The 22,211-nt window shown below is 44.5% G+C and overlaps 1 protein-coding gene across 1 annotated transcript in view; it reads right to left on the reverse strand.

Moving 5' to 3' along the window:
- Positions 1 to 22,211, reverse strand: part of LOC308472164 (cytosolic phospholipase A2 epsilon-like) — a 41,333-nt gene that overhangs the window by 5,157 nt on the left and 13,965 nt on the right. Inside the window, exons 9-18 of the mRNA XM_080996796.1 lie at positions 21,877 to 22,040; positions 19,412 to 19,492; positions 18,531 to 18,568; positions 17,127 to 17,262; positions 15,339 to 15,475; positions 13,369 to 13,591; positions 12,586 to 12,700; positions 11,209 to 11,346; positions 10,251 to 10,358; positions 6,053 to 6,250 (exon numbers count right to left, since the gene is read on the reverse strand). Of these exons, the coding sequence (XP_080852922.1) occupies positions 6,053 to 6,250; positions 10,251 to 10,358; positions 11,209 to 11,346; positions 12,586 to 12,700; positions 13,369 to 13,591; positions 15,339 to 15,475; positions 17,127 to 17,262; positions 18,531 to 18,568; positions 19,412 to 19,492; positions 21,877 to 22,040 (1,338 nt within the window). The remainder of the gene's footprint in view (positions 1 to 6,052; positions 6,251 to 10,250; positions 10,359 to 11,208; positions 11,347 to 12,585; positions 12,701 to 13,368; positions 13,592 to 15,338; positions 15,476 to 17,126; positions 17,263 to 18,530; positions 18,569 to 19,411; positions 19,493 to 21,876; positions 22,041 to 22,211) is intronic.

The raw sequence follows: 22,211 nt of genomic DNA on the forward strand, positions 1-22,211 counted from the left end.
GCATTCCCAGTCTAATCTCACTTCTGTGGTATCTGTTTTCAACAAACACTCTCCCTGTAATTATGAGAATTTCATTTCCCAGAAAGTGGAAGAAGCAACAAAGGAATCATCTATCTTTTACCTGGTTTTCACCAACAGGAAGGAACTGATCAACAAAGTGGAAGTACTGGGAAATCTGTGAGGAAGGGATCATGTCCTATTGAGCTTCATTTTAAGAGGCAATGGAAAGCTGAGTGTAGTCGGATGTGCACTTTAAGAAGGCTGATTTCAAAAAGGTTAAGGAACTACTGGGTGAGATCCCATGATTAGAAATACTCAAACAGAAGGGAGTCCAAGATGGGAGTTCCTAAAAGTGAACCACTGAAGGCACAAATGCAGACAATTCCAATAAGAAAGAAAATTGGGAGGCATCTAAAAAAATCAGTGTGGCTGCATAAGGAGAACTGAGATTTAAGAAGGGCATTTATTAAAAAATGGAAGAAAGGGGAAATCACAAAGGAATCATATACAAGAGTAGCCAATAGGCATAAATCTTACAATTCTTTGCTAGGTCACTAGCAAGGCTCAACTTAGCTCACTTTAGAGAAAAATCCAGTTACAGCATAAAAAATAACACTGCATGAATATAAAAAGAAAGTAAGGAATAGAAGTCAGTAGAAGAATGAGAAACTGCTCACTGGGCAGCAGATATACCCTTCCCAGTGGCCTTGACACAAAGATAAGACACTAATATAAGACACAAAACAACAGCTGTGTTTGCTTTGTGCAATTTGGAAAATTACAGCCCCACTAGAATGTTCTAGCATATTCCAGCATTTACTGGCAGCTTCTGCCTTCCTAAAACTTAATACCTTGACACAAGCAAGTATTAGGTCTTCTGCGTGGAGAAGACAGAGAAATGCTGTTAGGTGGCAGAGAGAAGACAGAACTGGTCAACACCTACTTTGCCTCTGCCTTCACTCAAAAGGAAAGCAGGGCCCAAACTGGTGATAACAGAATAAACAATGCAAGGAGAGCGCTGAAGCTTGTTTTCACCTACTCCAGAGTCCCCAGATTTGCAAATCTGTCCCCGGACAAATTCTGTCCCCAGAATGTCCCCAGATTTGCAAATCTGTCCCTGGGAAACATAGCAGCAGCAGCCTCAGCAGCCTCAGCAGCCCAGAGCCAGGCTGTTAGTGCTGCTCATTGCCATGGCGCCCGCCATTTTTCCTGCGCCACGGCAGCAAGCATCTCCTGAAGCCAGCCAGAGCCAACTGCACTACCAGGCTGGCCCCTCCTGGGCAATGACCACCTGCCCATGACTCCTGAGCCTCCCCTGATCTGTCAAAACAAAGGGGGAACGAGATCGGGGAAGGCTCAGGAGTCAGGGGCAGGCGGCGCGCCATTGCCCAGTTTTTTTAAAAAAAACTCTGCTCATTTATGTTTCACAAACAACTTTCCTTGGCAGACTGGAGTGAAGACGATGACGTGCACCAGACAAAGCGGGAGCGCAGGAAGTTCCAACAGAAGTCCAAGGGCCAACCGGAATGTGCTGGCTGCGGAGGCAACCATTCCCGTGCCAAGTGTCGATTCAGAGACGCCATCTGTAGGAAGTGTTCCAGAAGGGGCCACATCGCTAAGGTCTGCCGATCGGCTCCGTCTGACACCCCCCCTTCATCGACTCGCAAGTCCAAGTCTTCACTCCAGTCTGCCAAGGAAAGTTGTTTCGCTCTCACCAACTGCCGCTGCCCGTCTGGAACCACGATTGGCCAAACCGACTCGCCTACGCGACGCAAGCTGAACGTCACGGTGCTCATTGAAGGAGCTCCATGTGACATGGAGATCGACACCGGGTCTGCCCTGTCCATTGTGTCATGGAGCACCATCAAAAGACTGGTACCCAGAGTGTCCAAAAGGCAACTTGACTCTCACCGCGTACACCTGAGAGACTACCAGGGAAACGACATTCCCGTGGTAGGCGTTGGCCGGTTCCGGATCGCCTTCAAGGATTTTTCGGGCCTGCTCCGGTTGGTGGTGGTCGAAGGTCAGCGGCCAAGCCTCCTAGGGCTAGACTGGTTTGATGCCCTCGGCCTGGAAGTCACCGGCATCAACTGCATCTCTAACGCAGAGACTGAGGGTCTGGTCAAAGACTTTGCCGAGGTTTTTGACGGCACCTTGGGCCAATATACAGGTACGCCCATCTCCTTTAGCCTTGATCCACAAGTCGCCCCCATCAAGCTAAAGCCACGCCGGGTTCCCTTTGCTCTCAAGGCTAAGGTGGACGAACAACTGGACAAACTGATCGCCCAAGGAGTTTTGGAGCCGGTTGACCACGCAAAGTGGGAAACCCCCATCGTCACGCCTGTCAAGCCAGATGGGTCGGTGAGAATCTGCGCTGACTACAAGTGCACGATCAACAAGGCACTTCAGCAGCACGCTTATCCGGTTCCTGTTGTCCAACACCTGCTGCATTCCCTGGGTGAGGGTAAGGTCTTCGCTAAGCTGGACCTTGCCCAAGCCTATCAACAACTGCCAGTCGATGATGCCACTGCTGAAGCCCAGACGATCGTCACCCACCGGGGGGCATTCCGTTGCCGCCGGTTGCAGTTCGGGGTGAGTGTGGCTCCTGGCATCTTCCAAAGCCTTATGGAGCGTCTCCTGCAAGGGCTTCCGGGCGTGGTACCATATTTTGATGACGTCTTGGTGTCTGCAGACTCACACCAGCAGCTGTTCGAGCGCCTCCGTGCCATGCTGACCAGGTTCCAGGAGGCCGGGCTCAAGGTAAAGAGGGAGAAGTGCCAGATCGCCGTTCCACAGGTAGAGTTCCTGGGCTATCTTATCGATGCCTCCGGTCTTCATCCAACCACATCCAAGATCCGCGCTATCCAGCAGGCCCCCACCCCAAAGAACAAAACGGAGTTGCAGGCATTCCTGGGGCTGCTGAACTTTTATAACATGTTCCTGCCCCACAAAGCCACAGTGGCTGAGCCTCTTCACCGACTCCTTAGCACTAAGACGCCTTGGGCCTGGGGTCATCGGGAGACGGCGGCCTTCAACGCGGTCAAGGCTCTCCTTTCTTCAGACAGTGTGCTGGTACAGTACAGTGAATCCAGGCCGCTGGTCCTTGCCTGCGACGCCTCACCTTTTGGCATCGGTGCTGTCCTTAGTCACCGTTTTCCAGATGGAAGAGAAGCACCGCTCGCCTACTTTTCCAGGACTCTATCTCCGACGGAACGGAATTACAGCCAGCTCGACAAGGAGGCGTTGGCACTTGTGGCTGGAGTGAAGAGGTTCCATGAATACCTCTATGGCAGGACTTTTGACCTCATCACTGACCACAAGCCACTCCTGGGCCTCCTCGCCGGTGATCGTCCAACTCCACCGGTCCTCTCACCACGCATGCTGCGCTGGACTGTTTTCCTGGCTGCCTACCACTACCGGCTCATCCATCGCCCGGGGAAATCGATGGGCCATGCCGACGCCCTCAGCCGTTGCCCTCTTCCAGCATTTGTGGAAGACCCGGCTCCAGCTTCATCGCTCCTTCTGATTGAGGATCTTCCGGCAGCGCCTGTATCGGCTGCCACTGTGGCCTCCGCATCTGCCCAGGATCGCACCATCAGCCGGGTGCTCAACTGGGTGTGGAGGGGGTGGCCACAAGGGCCTTTTGCATCGGAGTTCCAGCCCTTCGCAACCAGACAACAGGAACTCTCAGCTCATCGCGGCTGTCTGCTGTGGGGAGACCGCGTCGTGATTCCCCAGAGACTCCGTCAGCGCGTCCTGGAGGCTCTGCACGTTGGCCACCCGGGAATTGTCAAAATGAAGGCGTTGGCTCGGTGTTACGTCTGGTGGCCTAATATGGACGATGCCATCACTGCCTGGGTGTCCGCCTGTCAAGCGTGCCAGGAGTCGAGGCCTGCACCACCGGCAGCTAAGGGACACACCTGGGAGACGCCAAAGACACCCTGGTCGAGGGTGCACATCGATCTGGCTGGCCCCTTTCACGGCCGGACCTTTATGGTAGTGGTGGATGCCTATTCCAAATGGCTGGAGGTCGCCCTGATGCCCTCCACCACTACCGAAGCTGTCATCCGGGTGCTGCGAGGCCTGTTTGCCACGCATGGGTGTCCTGATGTCCTTGTCTCTGACAACGGACCGCAGTTCACGTCAGGCACGTTTGAGCGGTATCTTTTGGGACTGGGCATCCGCCATGCCCTAACGGCACCCTTTCATCCATCCAGCAACGGGCAAGCAGAAAGAATGGTGCGCTCGACAAAAGAGGCACTGGCGCGCCTGGACCGGGGAGACTGGCATGAGCGGGTCGCCGAATACTTGTTCGTGCAACACATCACCCCTCATGCGGCCACAGGGAGGAGTCCTGCTGAACTGCTTATGGGCCGCCGCCTCAGGTCACCGCTCGACCGGCTACACCCAGACTTTGCCGTGGCTGAACCCCCAGGCTGTGCCAACGCACCACGGTCATTTGTCCCAGGAAACCAGGTCTTTGCCCGGAACTATGTGGGGGACATCCCTTGGGTGCCAGCCACAGTAGTGGGAGTCACTGGACCTCGCTCGTACCAGGTGGCACTCGAAGACGGACGCTTGTGGCGACGGCACATAGACCAGCTTAGACGCAGGGTTGGGGACTTGGACACTACCGAGGTGCCCCCAACTGCGCTTGCGGCTCCAGAAGAGACACGTACAGATGGCGAGGCCCCACCTACACCTCCCTCGCAAACTGCCAGCGTGGAGCCGAACCAAGCCGTTTCAGAACAGACTCAGACCACTCCACTTGCGGAGGCTCCACCCACAGCAGCGGATCCAGGGGAGTTGGTTCCAACGCCACCTAGGGTCGCACCACAGCCTCAGCGAGAACTGTGTGGCCCTCCGGACTTGGCTACCAGTCCCCGGCGGTCTGGCAGAGTTTCCAAGCGCCCAACTTATTTAAAGGACTATGTTGTTGGACAGGTATCACTGTTGGTCTAAGTATGGGAAATGTAACCGATATGCTTTTGTGCCTAATTGAACCATTACGCGTAGTGCTGTATATAAGGAAACCATTACGATTGTAACTAACGCCTTATCTCGGTGGGGAGGGGTGTTATGTAGTGTAGTTTCACCCTGGGCCAACAGGGGGATACTGTATATAGTTTTCACTCAGGTCTGTAGATAGTTTTCACTCAGGTCCGCGCCAGTTATTTTAGGCGGGAACTCTGGGCTGTTGTGGTTACAATGTTGACAGCCGGCTGCCTATAAATACAGGCCGGCTGAGCTGTTCGCAGTCAGTTCTATTCCAGCTTACCATAATAAAGAGCTACTTGAAGAAATCGCTGTGCCGGCTGCTATGTCAACCCACGACTTAACTATATGCATGTGTGCTTGGGCCCAGGGTCTTTTGCCTCACTATCCCCACTACGGACTCCCTGTTGCTACTCAGCTTTAAAAGGGGGGGGGAGTGTCCCCGGATTCATTGAAAAAATTCTGGTAACCATAGCGCTAGGACCCAAACCAATGGCTTCAAGTTACAAGAAAGGAGATTCCAAATAAACATCAGAAAGAACTTTCTGACAGTAAGAGCTGTTCAACAGTGGAATGCACTCCCTTGGGAGGTTGTAGAGTCTCCTTCATTTTTAAGCAGATGTTATATGGCCATCTGTCATGAGTGCTTTAGTTGAGATTCCTGCATTGCGGGAGTTGGATGCCCTCAGGATCCCTTCCAACTCTACAATTCTATGATTCTGTGAAGAGGATGTGGCCCTTGATCAGGGAACCTTTGTGCACCAAGGCATATGCCCAGCACCATCTTGAGGCTATTTCTGCCCTGCCACCACTACTGGGCAAAGAGGCTGATTAACTGAAATGTGGATGGAAAAAGAAGTGAAGGCTAACTTGGGAGCTGGCAACTGTTGACCGAGGGGGCAGAGGATTAGCTGTTTCTCCTCAGCTGAGAAATATGTGACATCCAGGTGTATGCTGTGCACAGGCTTCTGTGGGGAGAGGATCATAAGACATATCCAAAACAAAAGAAAAGAGAGGGGGGAGAAGAGATCTGAGTAAATGAGTTCAAGGGAATTACCTTTCCACATTAAAAACCTGTCATTCTCCAAGTATTTATCGTTGACTTGGAGGCCCCTCATGAAATTGCCATATTCTGCAACAATTGGCCGCATTGTTACAACATCTCTAAGCACATCGGTGAGGCTTCCGCTGGGGGTGAAGAGGCGTGTTGGCTGTACATCTGGCCGGCGAGGCATGCTGGGCAGAGTACCATCTTCTGTGGAACACATGACAATTTTGTTTAGATCCCTTACTCAGAATGCACCTTGATAGTACCAATACAGCTACTGCTGCTACTAGGGGGAGCAGTTGGCACTGTGGTCTAAACCACTGAGCCTCTTGGGATTGCTAATCAGAAGGTTGGCGGTTTGAATGCCCAAAATGGGGTGAGCCCCCATTGCTCTGTCCCAGCTTCTGCCAACCTAGCAGTTCAAAAGCACACCAGTGCAAGTAGATAAATAAGTACCACTGCGACAGGAAGGTAAATGGTGTTTCTGTGCACTCCCTCGGCTTGAAAGCAAGCAAGATGAGCGCTGCAACCCCATAGTTGCCTTTGACCGGACTTAACCATCCAGGGGTCCTTTACCTTTTTACCTTTTAACTGCTGCTACTATTAACAGTAACAATACTTAAGGTTTTAAAGGGCATCTTTTTGCTGTGAGTGTTTAAAATCAGATAGGGCTATATTGTGGCCTGTTTACTCTTCAATCCATTTTTAAGCAACCTCTTACAGTCCCATTCCCCTAAATTATCCTCTGCTTTAATGATCCAAAATTGGCCGAAATAATTTACTAGCTTTGGGCATTTAACTATAAATCATGGCATTTAACTATAAATTATAGCAAATCTAAAGGGACGCGGGTGGCGCTGTGGGTAAAACCTCAGTGCCTAGGACTTGCCGATCGTATGGTCGGCGGTTCAAATCCCCATGGTGGGGTGAGCTCCCGTAGTTCGGTCCCAGCTCCTGCCCACCTAGCAGTTCGAAAGCACCCCTAAGTGCAAGTAGATAAATAGGTGTCGCTTTATAGCAGGAAGGTAAACGGCGTTTCCATGTGCTGCGCTGGTGCTGGCTCGCCAGAGCAGCTTCGTCACGCTGGCCACGTGACCCGGAAGTGTCTTCGGACAGCGCTGGCTCCCGGCCTCTTAAGCAAGATGAGCACGCAACCCCAGAGTCGGTCACGACTGGCCCGTATGGGCAGGGGTACCGTTACCTTTACTAATAGCAAATCTAAGGTGCCTAAAGAAGCCAGGGTGGCTATCTAAAGAACTTTTAACTGAATTAAGATTAAAAAAGGATGTGTACAAAAAATGGAAAAGGGGGGAACCACCAAAGAGGAATTCAAACAAATAGCCAGCACGTGTAGACACAAAGTCAGAAAAGCTAAAGCACAGAATGAACTCAGGCTTGCTAGAGAGGTTAAAAGCAACAAAAAAGGCTTTTATGGGTATGTTCGTAGCAAAAGGAAGAACAAAGAAACAGTGGGGTCACTCAGAGAAGATGGTGAAATGCAAACAGGGGACACAGAAAGTGCTGAACTCCTCAATGCCTTCTTTGCCTCAGTCTTCTCCGATAAAGAAAACAATGCCCGACCTGAAGAATTTGGAGCAAATGATTCAGCAAAGGAAACACAGCCCAGAATAACTAAGGAGATAGTACAAGAATACTTGGCTAGTTTAGATGTATTCAAGTCTCCAGGGCCAGTTGACCTGCATCCAAGAGTATTAAAAGAACTGGAAGATGGGATCTCAGAACCACTGGCAGTCATCTTTGAGAATTCCTGGAGAACAGGCGAAGTCCCGGCAGACTGGAGGAGGGCAAATGTTGTCCCTATTTTCAAAAAGGGGAAAAGAGAGGACCCAAATAATTACCGCCCAGTCAGTCTGACATCAATACCAGGGAAGATTCTGAAGCAGATCATTAAGCAAACAATCTGTGAGCACCTAGAACGGAATGCTGTGATCACCAATAGTCAGCATGGATTTCTGAAAAATAAGTCATGTCAGACTAACCTGATCTCGTTTTTTGACAGAATTACAAGCCTGGTAGATGAAGGGAACGCAGTGGATGTAGCCTACCTTGATTTCAGCAAGGCATTTGACAAGGTGCCCCATGATATTCTTGTAAAGAAGCTGGTAAAATGCGGTCTTGACTATGCTACCACTCAGTGGATTTGTAACTGGCTGACTGACCGAACCCAAAGGGTGCTCATCAATGGTTCCTCTTCATCCTGGAGAAGAGTGACTAGTGGGGTGCCACAGGGTTCTGTCTTGGGCCCGGTCTTATTCAACATCTTTATCAACGACTTGGATGATGGACTCAAGGGCATCCTGATCAAATTTGCAGATGACACCAAACTGGGAGGGGTGGCTAACACCCCAGAGGACAGGATCACACTTCAAAACGACCTTGACAGATTAGAGAACTGGGCCAAAACAAACAAGATGAATTTTAACAGGGAGAAATGTAAAGTATTGCACTTGGGCAAAAAAAAATGAGAGGCACAAATACAAGATGGGGGACACCTGGCTTGAGAGCAGTACATGTGAAAAGGATCTAGGAGTCTTGGTTGACCACAAACTTGACATGAGCCAACAGTGTGACGCGGCAGCTAAAAAAGCCAATGCAATTCTGGGCTGCATCAATAGGAGTATAGCATCTAGATCAAGGGAAGTAATAGTGCCACTGTATTCTGCTCTGGTCAGACCTCACCTGGAGTACTGTGTCCAGTTCTGGGCACCACAGTTCAAGAAGGACACTGACAAACTGGAACGTGTCCAGAGGAGGGCAACCAAAATGGTCAAAGGCCTGGAAACGATGCCTTATGAGGAAGGGCTAAGGGAGCTGGGCATGTTTAGCCTGGAGAAGAGGAGGTTAAGGGGTGATATGATAGCCATGTTCAAATATATAAAAGGATGTCACATAGAGGAGGGAGAAAGGTTGTTTTCTGCTGCTCCAGAAAAGCGGGCACGGAGCAATGGATCCAAACTACAAGAAAGAAGATTCCACCTAAACATTAGGAAGAACTTCCTGACAGTAAGAGCTGTTCGACAGTGGAATTTGCTGCCAAGGAGTGTGGTGGAGTCTCCTTCTTTGGAGGTCTTTAAGCAGAGGCTTGACAACCATATGTCAGGAGTGCTCTGATGGTGTTTCCTGCTTGGCAGGGGGTTGGACTCGATGGCCCTTGTGGTCTCTTCCAACTCTATGATTCTATGATTCTATGATTCTATGATTCTTTGATTCTATGATTCTATGATTCTATGATTCTATGATTCTATGATTCTATGATTCTATGATTCTATGATTCTAAGATCCAACTGTTTGCTAAAGACCACAGGAAATGTAGTTTTCTCCTCACAGACCAACAATTCCCAGTACCCTTAACAAACTACTGTTTCCAGGGGTGCCAACATGAATAAAATATTGCAAGGAGCAGGTAAGCCCCACCCTGCATAATCGATCACATGACAGGGCTCACCTGTACCATTTGAAGGGCAATGGTCATTAACTTTGTGGGGGCTCGGTCCCCTCAAATATTTTATTGGGGAGGGCGAAGGGACCTTGGCGCCTAGGAGTTGCCTCCTATCACAGTCCCCAAGATTCCTTGGGAGGAAGCTGTGCACTTTAAATGTGCATTGCATGCACCTTAAATGTACAATGTGGATCATCCCAGAATGTCTTACTTGGAAGAAAGATATCTTTATTTAAGCAGGTAAAAGCACAGGCTCAGCAGTAGACACAGTGCTCAAGAGTCACAATTCCGGTGTTCAGAAACAGGTGTCCCAGTGAACTTTCCCACCCCCTCCAAGCTTTTAAGAGGAGGTATGGAGTGGTCATTTGAGACTCTCTAGCCTTGTGGGGTGGTTGTATCTGTTCCCATCTGTGAAGGTGGCGCCCGGTTATAGGCAACAAGACTGCAGCCTCCTATTCAGGCTCCTGCCATAACTGATCAAAGTCTTCCCCAGTCTCCACTAAGGCTTTCTGCTCTGCAGGAAGGTCAGAGAGGGGGAGCCAGCATCCTGCTCTCCCTTGCAAAGTGACTGAAGTGGAAAGGAGAGATTCGCGCCCCCTCCAACCCATGTTCCACAAATTCAGCTCTTTCCCTGTTTCTTCCTCCTCCATCAGAGCCAGCCAACCCAAGCTTGATCCCAACAGTGCTGTGTGCCTCATGACAGAGCCCAAGATACATTAACCAAAGAAGAAATGATGTTCTACTGACCAATATCCACCACTCTGTCTCTTGTCCACCTGTGCCAGAAGTCTTCTGAACATGCAGCTAAGTACAATGCATCCAGCAAACTTTGGGAATATATATTACTCAACATGCCTGAGAAGCATAGAAAATGCAAAAGTAAAATAAAAACCATTTGATCTCAGAGCTTTGATGTAATTTCCAGGTGACGGTAAAGAGGGTGTTGCATTTGTTTCTTTCATTTATTGTTTTGAAATGGATATCATGTTCACTAATATTTTACTAATTACTGTGTTTACTATTTCCTGTCGTCAGTGCTATTTTTCAAGGGGGAAAAGGTGCCAGAACTCACCACAAATGCCTCCCTTATTCTTTTATAATGGCAATGGTGCCCATCTGAGAGGTGCCAGAACTGAAAAAAGCCTGTAGAGTGCAGTTCTCATTCCCATCAGTAATGTGTGAAAGATGAGTATATAGCACAAAAAAAACCCGTGTGAGTGGTAAGGAGTCAATTTCAAAATACAGGCAACTAAAACAATATAGATTTTGTTGGTATCTCTGTTCAGGTCTTCAAAGACCACCTCTCTCCATATGACTCTGTGTTCAGCATCTGAGGCCCTTCTTCGTGTGTCTCCTCCACAAAAGGTCCAGGAGGTGGCAACACAAGAAGAGGCCTTCTCTGCAGTGGCTCCCCATCTGTGGAATGCTCTCCCCAGGGAGGTTCAGCTGGCACCTTCATTATACACCTTTAGGTGCCAGGCGAAAATGTTCCTCTTTAACCAGGCCTTTAGCTGACTAACATTTTATACCTCTATTAAATGTATTCGTGGGAGAGGGATTATTTCTTTGTGGGTTTTTTTGTTCTTGTTTTTATCTTATGCTTTTATACTGCATATTGTATTTTGTGCTTTTATGTTGTGAACCACCCTGAGATCTGCGGATGAAGGGCGGTATACAAATTTCATAAATAATAATAATAAGTCACCTTGCATGTAACAGAGCTCAGATTCCGGCAGCTTCTTTGTCAAGTGGCCCATGTAGAACTCACTTCCAAAATGTTCCACATTAATGAAAGCTCCATATTTCAGGAAGCCTGCTTCATAGGGAGTAAATTCCACCCACTCTGCAAACAACCATATAAAAATATTTGTTAAGTACTGTATAATTATTGTGAAAGACAGTTAAGAAATCTAATAAATGAATGAGGTAATAATTACACTGTAGGGAACATTGCAATAAAATCTGCATTCTACCTCTCTATGATAATCATAATTAACCATTTCAATAGATTTGGAAATCACAACTCCCCATCCCACTTACAGAAACTGTACACCTATCAGCCAATCACCCATTCCCACCACCCTTCTGAGTAATACCCCTCCCCACCCTCTCACTATATATAAGGGTCTGGTGACTTCTGTTTCAGTGTATCCGAAGAAGTGTGCATGCACACGAAAACTCATACCCAAAACAAACTTAGTTGGTCTCTAAGGTGCTACTGGACAATTTTTTTAATATATCTCTCTAACAGCATTCATGCAGCAACTGCTCCACATGGCAGCCATAATGTGTTACTACACCTCCCTAAATGGGTCACCTTCATCTGTAGCTGACAGTGAAGTAGAAACTCTCTGTGCAACAAGAGTAATTTACAAAGGAAGCCAATACTCGGGGCTACCCCACATGTATGGGAACACTTTCCATGCAATTATTGTTTCAAGTATAAAGATAAAGGTAAAGGGACCCCTGACCATTAGGTCCAGTCGTGGCCTACTCTGGGGTTGCGGCGCTCATCTCGCTTTACTGGCCGAGGGAGCTGGCGTACAGCTTCCAGGTCATGTGACCAGCATGACTAAGCCACTTCTGGTGAACCAGAGCAGCACACGGAAACGCCGTTTACCTTCCTGCCAGAGCAGTACCTATTTATCTACTTGCACTTTGACGTGCTTTCGAACTGCTAGGTTGGCAGGAGCAGGGACCGAGCAATGGGAGCTCACCCCGTTGCAGGGATTCGAACCGCCGACCTTCTGATCAGCAAGTCCTAGGCTCTGTGGTTTAACCCACAGCGCCACCCGCGTCCCATTGTTTCAAGTATAGAGCAGGCCTAAAATGAGGGAGAATGAGTACTCAAGAGCACTCAATGTGGTATCAAAGACTGACAGGACTTATTAATTACTCAAGATCCAAGAATTCTCTTAGGATTTTGAAACAAAGGTATAATTCTGTATAAAAATGTACACAACACACAATCTGTGCTGCACCATCGCCAGGAGATTTAGTATCTATTAGTGGGGAAATGTCAACCAATAGTCTTCACCTGGACCCCCGCCTTCGAAGCAAGCTCAAATAATTTTGTCTCTACCTTTAAAATCTAGAGTGCTGTATCTTTCTTTGACATTGAGAGCAAGGTAGATGGGAAGTGGGTTCTGACCCAGATTCACAGCCTGTCGTTGATCTGAGAGCTTGTGATGATTGGGCTGTTTGGGAAAAAGCAGCAGTCAGCAGAAGAGACATTGACCCAAATAAATTTCACAAAGAACCTGGCATAATACATCTTGGCATCCTCATCTTGGGTCAGACCCAGACTTTGCTCCTTACCTATGAGAGGCAACGTCTGCCAATTCCTCCTTCCCACTGCAGTTGCCAGTACCACCTCGGACAGTACTCTAGAGTGTTGGGAGATCTTGTTATGGATGCTTTAGCTGAGATGCCTTCATTGCAGGGGATTGGACTAGATGACTCTTGGGTTCCCTACAACTTTACAATTCTATGATTTCCTGACCTCTCCTCTCCAAGCATACCCCATAAATCTGTTCTGGGTCCCCCATAACCTTCCAGATCAAATGTATGGGGCACACAGGAGACATACAGAGAGAGGATAGAAAAGCTCTCTTGCCCAGCTAAATCTCCTTGTGATGGTGAAAATGGTTCAATGGATACTGCCCAATGTTTTAATATATTTAGATGCAAGCTTGTGTTCTTGTTTACATCCCAACTCTTCACAACAGGTGTGCTATCAATGTAAATTAAAGAAATGATAGCAAACACCCTTTCCCCTTTCTGTGCTTAATTTGTTTCATATTTTCCCCATATGCCAGCCCACATTATGCTTTCCACCCACCTCCAAAAAGTATTAATACAATACCTCATCATTAAACATGGATTCAATAATGAGCCCCCAGAGATCTATAAAAGAGAGCTTATATCCATCTCGGTGCCTCTGACAGATTTCCTTTTCATAGTATGTTAAGTGCCTCCGAGAAAAACAGGAAAGCTTGTTTTTCATGACATGTTTCCGAGCATCACTGATATGCGCTTCCAAATCTTTTTGCGACCAATTGGCATCTTCATATAAATTTATCATGGTCCTAAGGAAAATAAATTTTAAAAGGAAAAAAAAGGAGAAGCTAAAATTGAAATTGGCCACAGACTTTGGGCAAATACAAATGGCCACTTATCAACCGGCAGCTAATCGTGTTAGGGGTGCTCAAGGAATTTTTTGCATCCACGTTCTAAGGCAAACTCACCTGATCTGCACCCCATGGACTATTGTGCAGATCAGAATGTGTCCTTCCTTAGAAAGCTAATTGTTTGAGTTGGCCTGGAGGTGCTTTTTAAAAAAGGCACAACTTTTGAAAAAGGTATGGCTACTCCAAGCAGTTGGAAAGCACAGCATCTGCCACTGTCCACATTGAAAATGAGACTGTAAATGCCCTTGGAGCAATAGGACACAAGGACATCCCATTTCTCTCAAGGACCCATATTGGTCCCAGAGACATTTGCTCTCAGGAGTGTTTGCAGTCCCATTTTCAATCCACTCAGAGGAAGCCATGCTGTCACCTGTTTTTAAAAGAAGAAAATAAATGTCAAAAGCAGGCCTAGGGCCACCCCACAACTGTCTGTCTGTATGTCTTTTTTCTGGGTTAGAATGTTATTCAGAGTTCTTATGGGGGCAGGAATGCAAATTAAAACAGGAATGGAACAGAATAGAATTAAAATGAATACATATGAAAGTGAATTAGACTAAACTGTCTATCCCAAACTCGACCCTTCAGATGTTTTGGGACTACAATTCCCATCATCCCTGACCACTGGTCATGTTACCTAGGGATGATGGGAGTTGTAGTCCCAAAACATCTGGATGGCCAAATTTGGGGATGCTTGGTCTATCCCTAGTTGATGTGACTATTCAATGAGCAACTCATCTGGAACATCCTGCCAATCAGTTAGGAGCATTTTATCACACATCTGCACCCAATCAACAATCCAGGGAAGCAAAGGACCAGTTAAATTATCCTCACCAATTTTCATAATAAGTTTCCACATCACTTTCATATATAAAACAATTTTTCACTGAAATACTGTTTGGTTCAAAGGATTTTGCAAATCTGAAGCAAACAGCAACGAAGGTCATGTTACCCACCCTCTCCTCAAAATAATAATAATAATAATAATAATAATAATAATAATAATCTGACTCTTAACTGATTTCAAAGTTGCTAAAGGTTCCTAAACAATGTAAGTTGTTGTTGCTTAAGTCGGCAGCTTTCCAAAAGGGTTGCCCATGGTCATATCAAGACTAGGAAACTGTTGCATTGCAGTTTAGTCTCAGCATCTGACAATGTTTGAAATGCATATATATAGTACTTCATTTCCCTAGAACTACAGACTCCGTTTTTCATTTCTGTTTTTCTAATCACACTGAGTATATTTTCCATTAATTAATAAATCTGAAAAAGGGGAGGTAGTTGTGTTGACAAGGCTTGGTTCCATTGAATCAGGACCATGAAGTCACCAGGCTTATTTTGTGATTTTTAAAAAAAAAAATCCTTGGTAAAATTGCACAAATAATTTTTTTATTGTTTGGTTTTATAAAGTGACTGTTATGCTAAACAAAGGAGGAGTGGCAGGGGCTATCCAGGGGAGGTGCAGAAAGGCTTGCTTCTATTTCATGTGGTACAAAGTTTTCCATGGATGTTGAACGCTAAACAACAACTGAAGGGATACACATAAAATGTGCCGTCACCTCATGTGATTACCCCATGGCAGAAGGTTGTAAGGAAATTCTGCAGGTCTGGATACATCCCTAATAGTTTTGCTCCATGTTCTCCTTACCATGTTGTGCCAGATAAACCAGCGGTGTATGAAATACAGTCTAAGAGATTCAGCTTCTGGAGAGCTAATAGGCTACCGTACATCGCAATCATGGATCTTACGCCACCTGCTGTTGTCATCACAGCCACAATGGGAACCTGAATAAATTTGAGAGCAGTTATTCACAAATTTGCAGAAGTGGGAAGATTGAAGGACTGAGCAGATTCACACACACTTTTTTTTTTAACAAAAAAGCTTCATCACATATCCAAAAACCTCATCAGGGATGGAAGATTCTATCAATTTCAGTTTCTCTAACTTTCCTCAGTCTTAAATTGAGTTCGCTACATTTCCATTTATCTATATATTTAAATAAAATGTTCTCACAATATTCGCCAGCATTTTAGTACACATCTTTATATGCAATTTTGCCAAAGATACACAGTTTTTGTTGAAGAACTGCATCACAAAATGAGGAGAAATTTGGATCTTGGTTTTTGTTCTGGTACCTTGGCTATGCAATGCCCTCCCCATTTCCATTTGCTGAGCACCATGCTTCATTTTGGACTTTAGTGAGGGGGCATCAAAATGGAAGGTGCAGGAACTGCTGCTGCTGCTTGGGCTGCCTCCTAAGTTTCCCAGCTTGCTCACATGAAAGCACAGGGGGGAATTGGGGGAGATGGCAACAGCTGTGGAGCATTACACAGATGCTAACAGCATCCCCAAAATGCAGGGCACTGAAGTGTTGAAGTGAGGGTCCTAGGAAATTAATGAGTGAAGGTAAACAGAAGCTGAAGGAGTAAAAAGGACAAGCCAATACTCTTACAGAAGGAGGAAGAGAGAGAAAAAGTGAAGGCAGAAGGATAAGTGGGTTGGCTGCAAGCACAGCCAGAGCGAAGAATGATTAAGAGCAATTCTGGGTTGTTCACAGTTATGCCAAACTAGGAAGCAAACACTGTAAAATACCATAGGCTGGTGAAGAGAACCAATACACTACAGGGGGGAAACCACATGGTGTAGGTAGGCAGGAAAGCTCTACATTATGGGATATGAGATAGAAAATGTGTCCTGTGGTGAAAAGGGATTTCCAAGAGCTAGTGGTACAGGTCCCCCCAGGTAGTCCTGGGACTCTCAGGATCCTTGGGACCTAAAGAAGATTATTTCTGACAATGTTGAATACAGTTCAAGATAGGCAAGTGTATAATGATGCACACTAGGGCAAACAAATCTTAATCATTTATCAACTTCTGCTCACACAATCTAAGCTTCTCGCTCTTTTTCTGTCTCCATACACCTCCCCTCAGGATACCTACACACAGTGTGGGGAACTTTAGACTTCCAGAGCTCTCTCTTCAGGGCCCAACTCTCCACACATCCTCCTCCCACTAGGGATTAACTTTAAAGATGTGTAAGGCAAACAATTATTTTGTGTTACAATAGAATACATGAATGTGTAAGATATTATGCATGAATTAGACCATATGAAATAGACCTTCTCGGTAGTGGCGCCTGCCCTGTGGAACACCCTCCCATCAGATGTCAAGGAAATAAAAACTATCTGACATTTTAGAAGACATCTGAAGGCAGCCCTGTTTAGGGAAGTTTTTAATGACTGAAGTTTTAATGTACTTTTAATCTTTGTTGGAAGCCGCCCAGAGTGGCTGGGGAAACTCAGCCAGATGGGTGGGGTATAAATATATTATTATTATTATTATTATGCATGGATGAACATGTGGCATGGACATATGGTATATGAATCCCTTTGCCACCATTTTCTCTGCTCATCTTACATTGTGGTGGACATTATACCTCATCATCCTGCAGATCATCTTGAAGATTAAGGGCATTTTTCAAAGCAGCAGCAACGTATTTCTTGCGCTTACAAATGAAGTCCTGCTCCTCTGGGCATACATCAAATCCCAAGCGCATGTCTAGGTCATTCTGGCTAAATGATACAAACTCATATCATAAACCTGAGCAGCTGAATACACATAATATATGCATTATGATTTGAAGAAATTCCAGCACTCCAATGTTTGCTGTCAACAATTTGTATTTGGCACTATTTGACAGCTGACATGTAAAGGAAAGCAGCATTTAGGAGCAGTTGGTAAAGAACTTGGAACAATATTTCACATTTGATTGGTGAGTTTATAAAATTTCATATTTGGAAACTGCCAAAGTTGAAAACAATGAAGAGCTGCCAACCAGTTTAAAGAATCCAGAAGGTGGAAGTAAAAATCCTAGATTCAAATCTGAATTTATTTTTGTTTATTTTAAAAAATCTGTTCAAAATCCAAATGACAAAAAGAAATTGTGTTAAATTTTGAAAAATTGTCACTGCTCTAGCTTGAAACATCAGAAGTTGAACCCATGCCTTCCCCCATTTCTACACAGAGTACTATAGCACTACATTCATACCTATAAAAGGCAAGTAGAGAAGGATGCTCAGAAGGGAAGGTTACTTTTAAAGCAATTTCAGAAAGCTGCAAATTCTTTTAAATTGTGTGTGTGTGTGTGTGTGTGTGTGTGTGTGTGTGATCTCCTGCTTGGACTACAACAATGCACTCTACCTTTGCACTGGGGCTACCTTTGAAGGTGACCCAGAAACTACAACTAATCCAGAATGCGGCAGCCAGACTGGTGACTGGGAGCAGCCCACGAGACCATATAACACCTGAAAGACCTGAAAGACCTACTTTGGCTCCCAGTACGTTTCCGAGCACAATTCAAAGTGTTGGTGCTGAGCTTTAAAGCACTAAATGGCCTCAGCCCAGTATACCTGAAGGAGCGTCACCACCCCCATCGTTCTGCCTGGATGCTGAGATCCAGCGCTGAGGGCCTTCTGGCAGTTCTCTCACTCCGAGAAGCAAAGCTGCAGGGAACCAGGCAGAGGGCCTTCTCGGTAGTGGCACCCACCCTGTGGAACACCCTCCCATCAAATGTCAAAGAGATAAACAACTACCTGACATTTAGAAGACATCTGAAGGCAGCCCTGTTTAGGGAAGTTTTTAATGTGTGACAATTTAATGTATTTTTAATCTTTGTTGGAAGCCGCCCAGAGTAGCTGGGGAAACCCAGCCAGATGGGCAGGCTACAAATAAATTATTATTATTATTATTATTATTATTATTATTATTATTAAAAACAGGAAACAAAGCAAAGAAAGCAAAGATTGAACTGCAAAGTCACTGCAAGGAGAAAAATGCTTACCAGTTTTCTGCTGTCACAAATACATTATATGCTTTGTCCTATAATAAAAATAAAAAAGTTATGATTTCCATAATCTTCAAAAGAATTTTGTTTGTTCTCCTCCTTTATTAGTCCAACCTGACGATCATAATAAATAATAAGTTGAACCATCCTAACGTGATGTCTTGCAATTCATTGCTCTCGGACTCCATCAGTTCAGTTTACACAAGGGAAGTACACTTTACAAAATGCATAAACCAGTAACTTACAACATTCATGCAACAGACCATTCAGGGAGTTAACTTCAGGTTATGAAGAATAAGTCCGCAGATGCAGGTTCAGTGCTTACCCATTCTCTGACATGTTTCAGATTTCAAACCTGTAACACCCACAATGTCCATCTCTGTGTATATGCTGCTCCTTTGTTCACTGCATTTTTGCCCCTATCTCAGAACTGCTTTCAAGCTTAGACTTGCTCCCTGCACGCAAAATGGCTGCTTCATTCATTTCAACAGAAGGCCAAATCTGCATGCAAATTATTTCAGACCAATGGATCAACTCTCTCTATTAAAAATAATGGGGAGTCCTATGCATACAAAAGGTTTGAACACATACAGATCTCACCACTAGAAGAATCAACGGTCAGCTACAATCCAGACAAGCAAATTACTAAACCACATTTTCTCCATTTACAGGTAGGTAGCTGTGTTGGTCTGCCGTAGTCAGAACAAAATAAAAAAAATCCCTCCAGTAGCACCTCAGAGACGAACTAAGTTTGTTATTGGTATGGGCTTTCGTGTGCATGCACATTTCTTCAACCTTCCTGACCAGGTGCTCTCCAGATGTTCTGGACTACAACCCACATAGAAAACAAAATAAAATTGTTTGCAATCAGGACTCACATTTGATATTTCCACTCTCTCTCCTATGCGAAGCTGATTCAAGGGCAAAGTTAGGGAGTTCGTGTGTCCTTTATCTGAACACTGAAGGAGGAAAAACAAATGGTCACAACACAATATGTTTTTAAAACCAAAAGGCATATTGCTTACCTAAAAGTTGCCTGTCTCCTACTGCAATGACTAGAGAGCAGAATTACTAGTAATGGATATATTGTGTAAACAGCACAAATTAAATTACATAATTCTGTGCAGAATTCCCCCATTTGCATCATTTTTTCCTATTCTTATTGGAATACCTTTTTATTGGATTTCATAAACAAGAATCATAGGAATAATGAATGACACATATAAATAGACCAAGTTTTTGCATGTCATTTGTGTATCACAAAAATAGCATATTAAATTTGCAGCAATATCTACAGCATATGGTTCATTATTAGTGCTCAATGTATAAGCTCTAAGTTCATGAATTTGTTTAAACAAAAACAAATGGGAAACTTGTCAACTGTAGTTTATTCATTAATCTCTCAAGGAGGGATATTTTCCAAACTGTTTTGTACCAATTGTCTAAAGTTGTGCCAGAAAGGTCTTTCCAGTGTCTGGTTATGTTGCTTACTAATAAATAAATAAATGGCTTACTAATTCTTTATTATGTAAATCCAGATTTATTTATTTTTTTATAGAAATTTATTGGGTTTTACAATAGAAATAAACATAATAAACAATGTAACATATATCTTAACATAATTTCACATTTTCTTTGGACTTCCTCACATCTCCCGCTCCCACTTTCATCGTTATAACATTTTGTCAGCAATTTATTATCTTATTTGCATTCTTATATCCCTTCTATGTTTCATAATCTTCTAGTTCTCAAAAAGAGTTATATTTTCTCAATCTCACTTATTTTCTTAAAATCATCTAAATTAGTGGTGCTCAGTTATTTTGATCTAGTATCCTGTTTAACATTCACTCAAGTTGCAATGTTTCTGTAAATAGTTCTTAAATTTCTTCCAATCCTCCTCAATCCTCTCTTCTCCCAGGTCACGAATTCTGCCGGTTATTATGTAAATCCAGATTGCTGCCTTGAAATATATTTAATAAAGCTCATTCTGGTTTGACTTCCAATTGTTTTATTAATTTCTTTAAATATCAAATTCCAGAAAGGCTGGATTTTTGTACATTCCCACCACATGTGGAGATTTCATTCATTCATTTTGTATACCACTCTTTGTAGTTCTCAGGACGGTCCACAGCATAAAAATACAAGCACCACCATCAATGTGGTGAGGCGCCAGAATGAATCATTGCCAGTTTCCTGGGGGGTTATCATTTGTTTTTATTAGAGATAATAGGGCCCAGATGTATTTAAGATTTTACTAAATATTCATAACTAAGTCCCATCAAAAGCAGTAGGACAACAAACTGCTATTCGTTTTAGTGGGTCATGACTAGGGATGGATGAATTTGTCAATATCATTTTCTCTTTGTTTCTCACTATTCCCATATTTAGTTCAGTTCTCAATAGTTCACCAGTTTGCATTTTTAAAATAGCATGTTAGTGCATTTTTGCCTAATATACACATTTTTGCAAAGCCATTTCCCCTAATATAATGCCTTTTTCTATATTGTTTTCACGAATATATGCATTTGTATGCACATCTTACCCTAGCAGATGCATTCTTGGTACGCATTACTTGACTGGAAAACTGCATTGCAAAATTCAGAGAAGCACACATTTTGCAGGATGACTGTGTTTTGGTTTGTGTACTATTTCAGAAACCACAAATTACCAATAAGTAGATTCCTTAAATGCAAACTGAACTGAATTTCTCTTCCATCTCTATGATCAAGTGTAACTGATCATTAAATTTTGCATTGACTGATAAGCATTTGATATGGGAGCACCTGATTCTAGCTCCTTTAAACCTAGCTCGCTGCATTCCAAACATCTGAATGTGTGACACCTGCACAGGGAATCTCTTAAGTACAGTACAATGGAACATCCTATTCTTAAAAGGCCAGCTTTTGCATTTCTTTGTTTGTTTTAAACCAACTACTATGGCCTCATTATGACTGCATAAAACTAATTACAAATACGTAACCTGGAGGTGACATTTTTGCCAGATACAGAGCTGGGCATTGCAGGATAGGGTACAGCTTCCATGTTTGGTGGGGCATTCCCTATTGTGCCCACCTCCCTCTCTATTTCCCATAGCTTCTGTTGCCTCTCTCCTAATTTCAGTTTCTGGTTTCTAATGTCATTCATAACTTCCCCATGCCCCTAGTCCTTGTAAAAAAAATCCACATTCCTTAGAAAAACCAAATTGTAAAAGCAGAACTAAATTGTGAAACAAGCAAAGGGCATGCAATTTGCTTGACTTGTGCTAAGTATTCTGGCCAGCACAGCCTGCAGATTTTATTGATGGTGTTCAACTTGGCATTTGAAATGGGTGACCACTACTTACCCAAATGCAGCATTTCTTTGGGAATTCCACTTCCAGGTGTGGGTTACAGTACTTGACATAGTGGAACACTGTGGAGTTTGGTGGGGCATATCTAGAATCATCGCCCAGTAAAATGCTCTGAGTATCTTCAAGGGAGCCTTTCAATGTAAATGTGAATTCTTCTCCTGAGTGCAGAGCAGAGAACACAGTATTAAAGTACACAGAAGCAGTGCTTTTTTTCTTTTAAAAACATGTTTAGGGGTACTCTCATTTTCCTACTCATATTGAAATACTGCCCCTCAATGAGGCCAAACTTAGATTCACAAAATGTTGAGGGGTATGCGTACCTCTGCGTA

The sequence above is a fragment of the Podarcis pityusensis genome, assembly GCF_964106645.2.
Source record: "Podarcis pityusensis genome assembly, chromosome: 1".
In the NCBI taxonomy this organism is placed as follows: Eukaryota; Metazoa; Chordata; class Lepidosauria; order Squamata; family Lacertidae; genus Podarcis; species Podarcis pityusensis.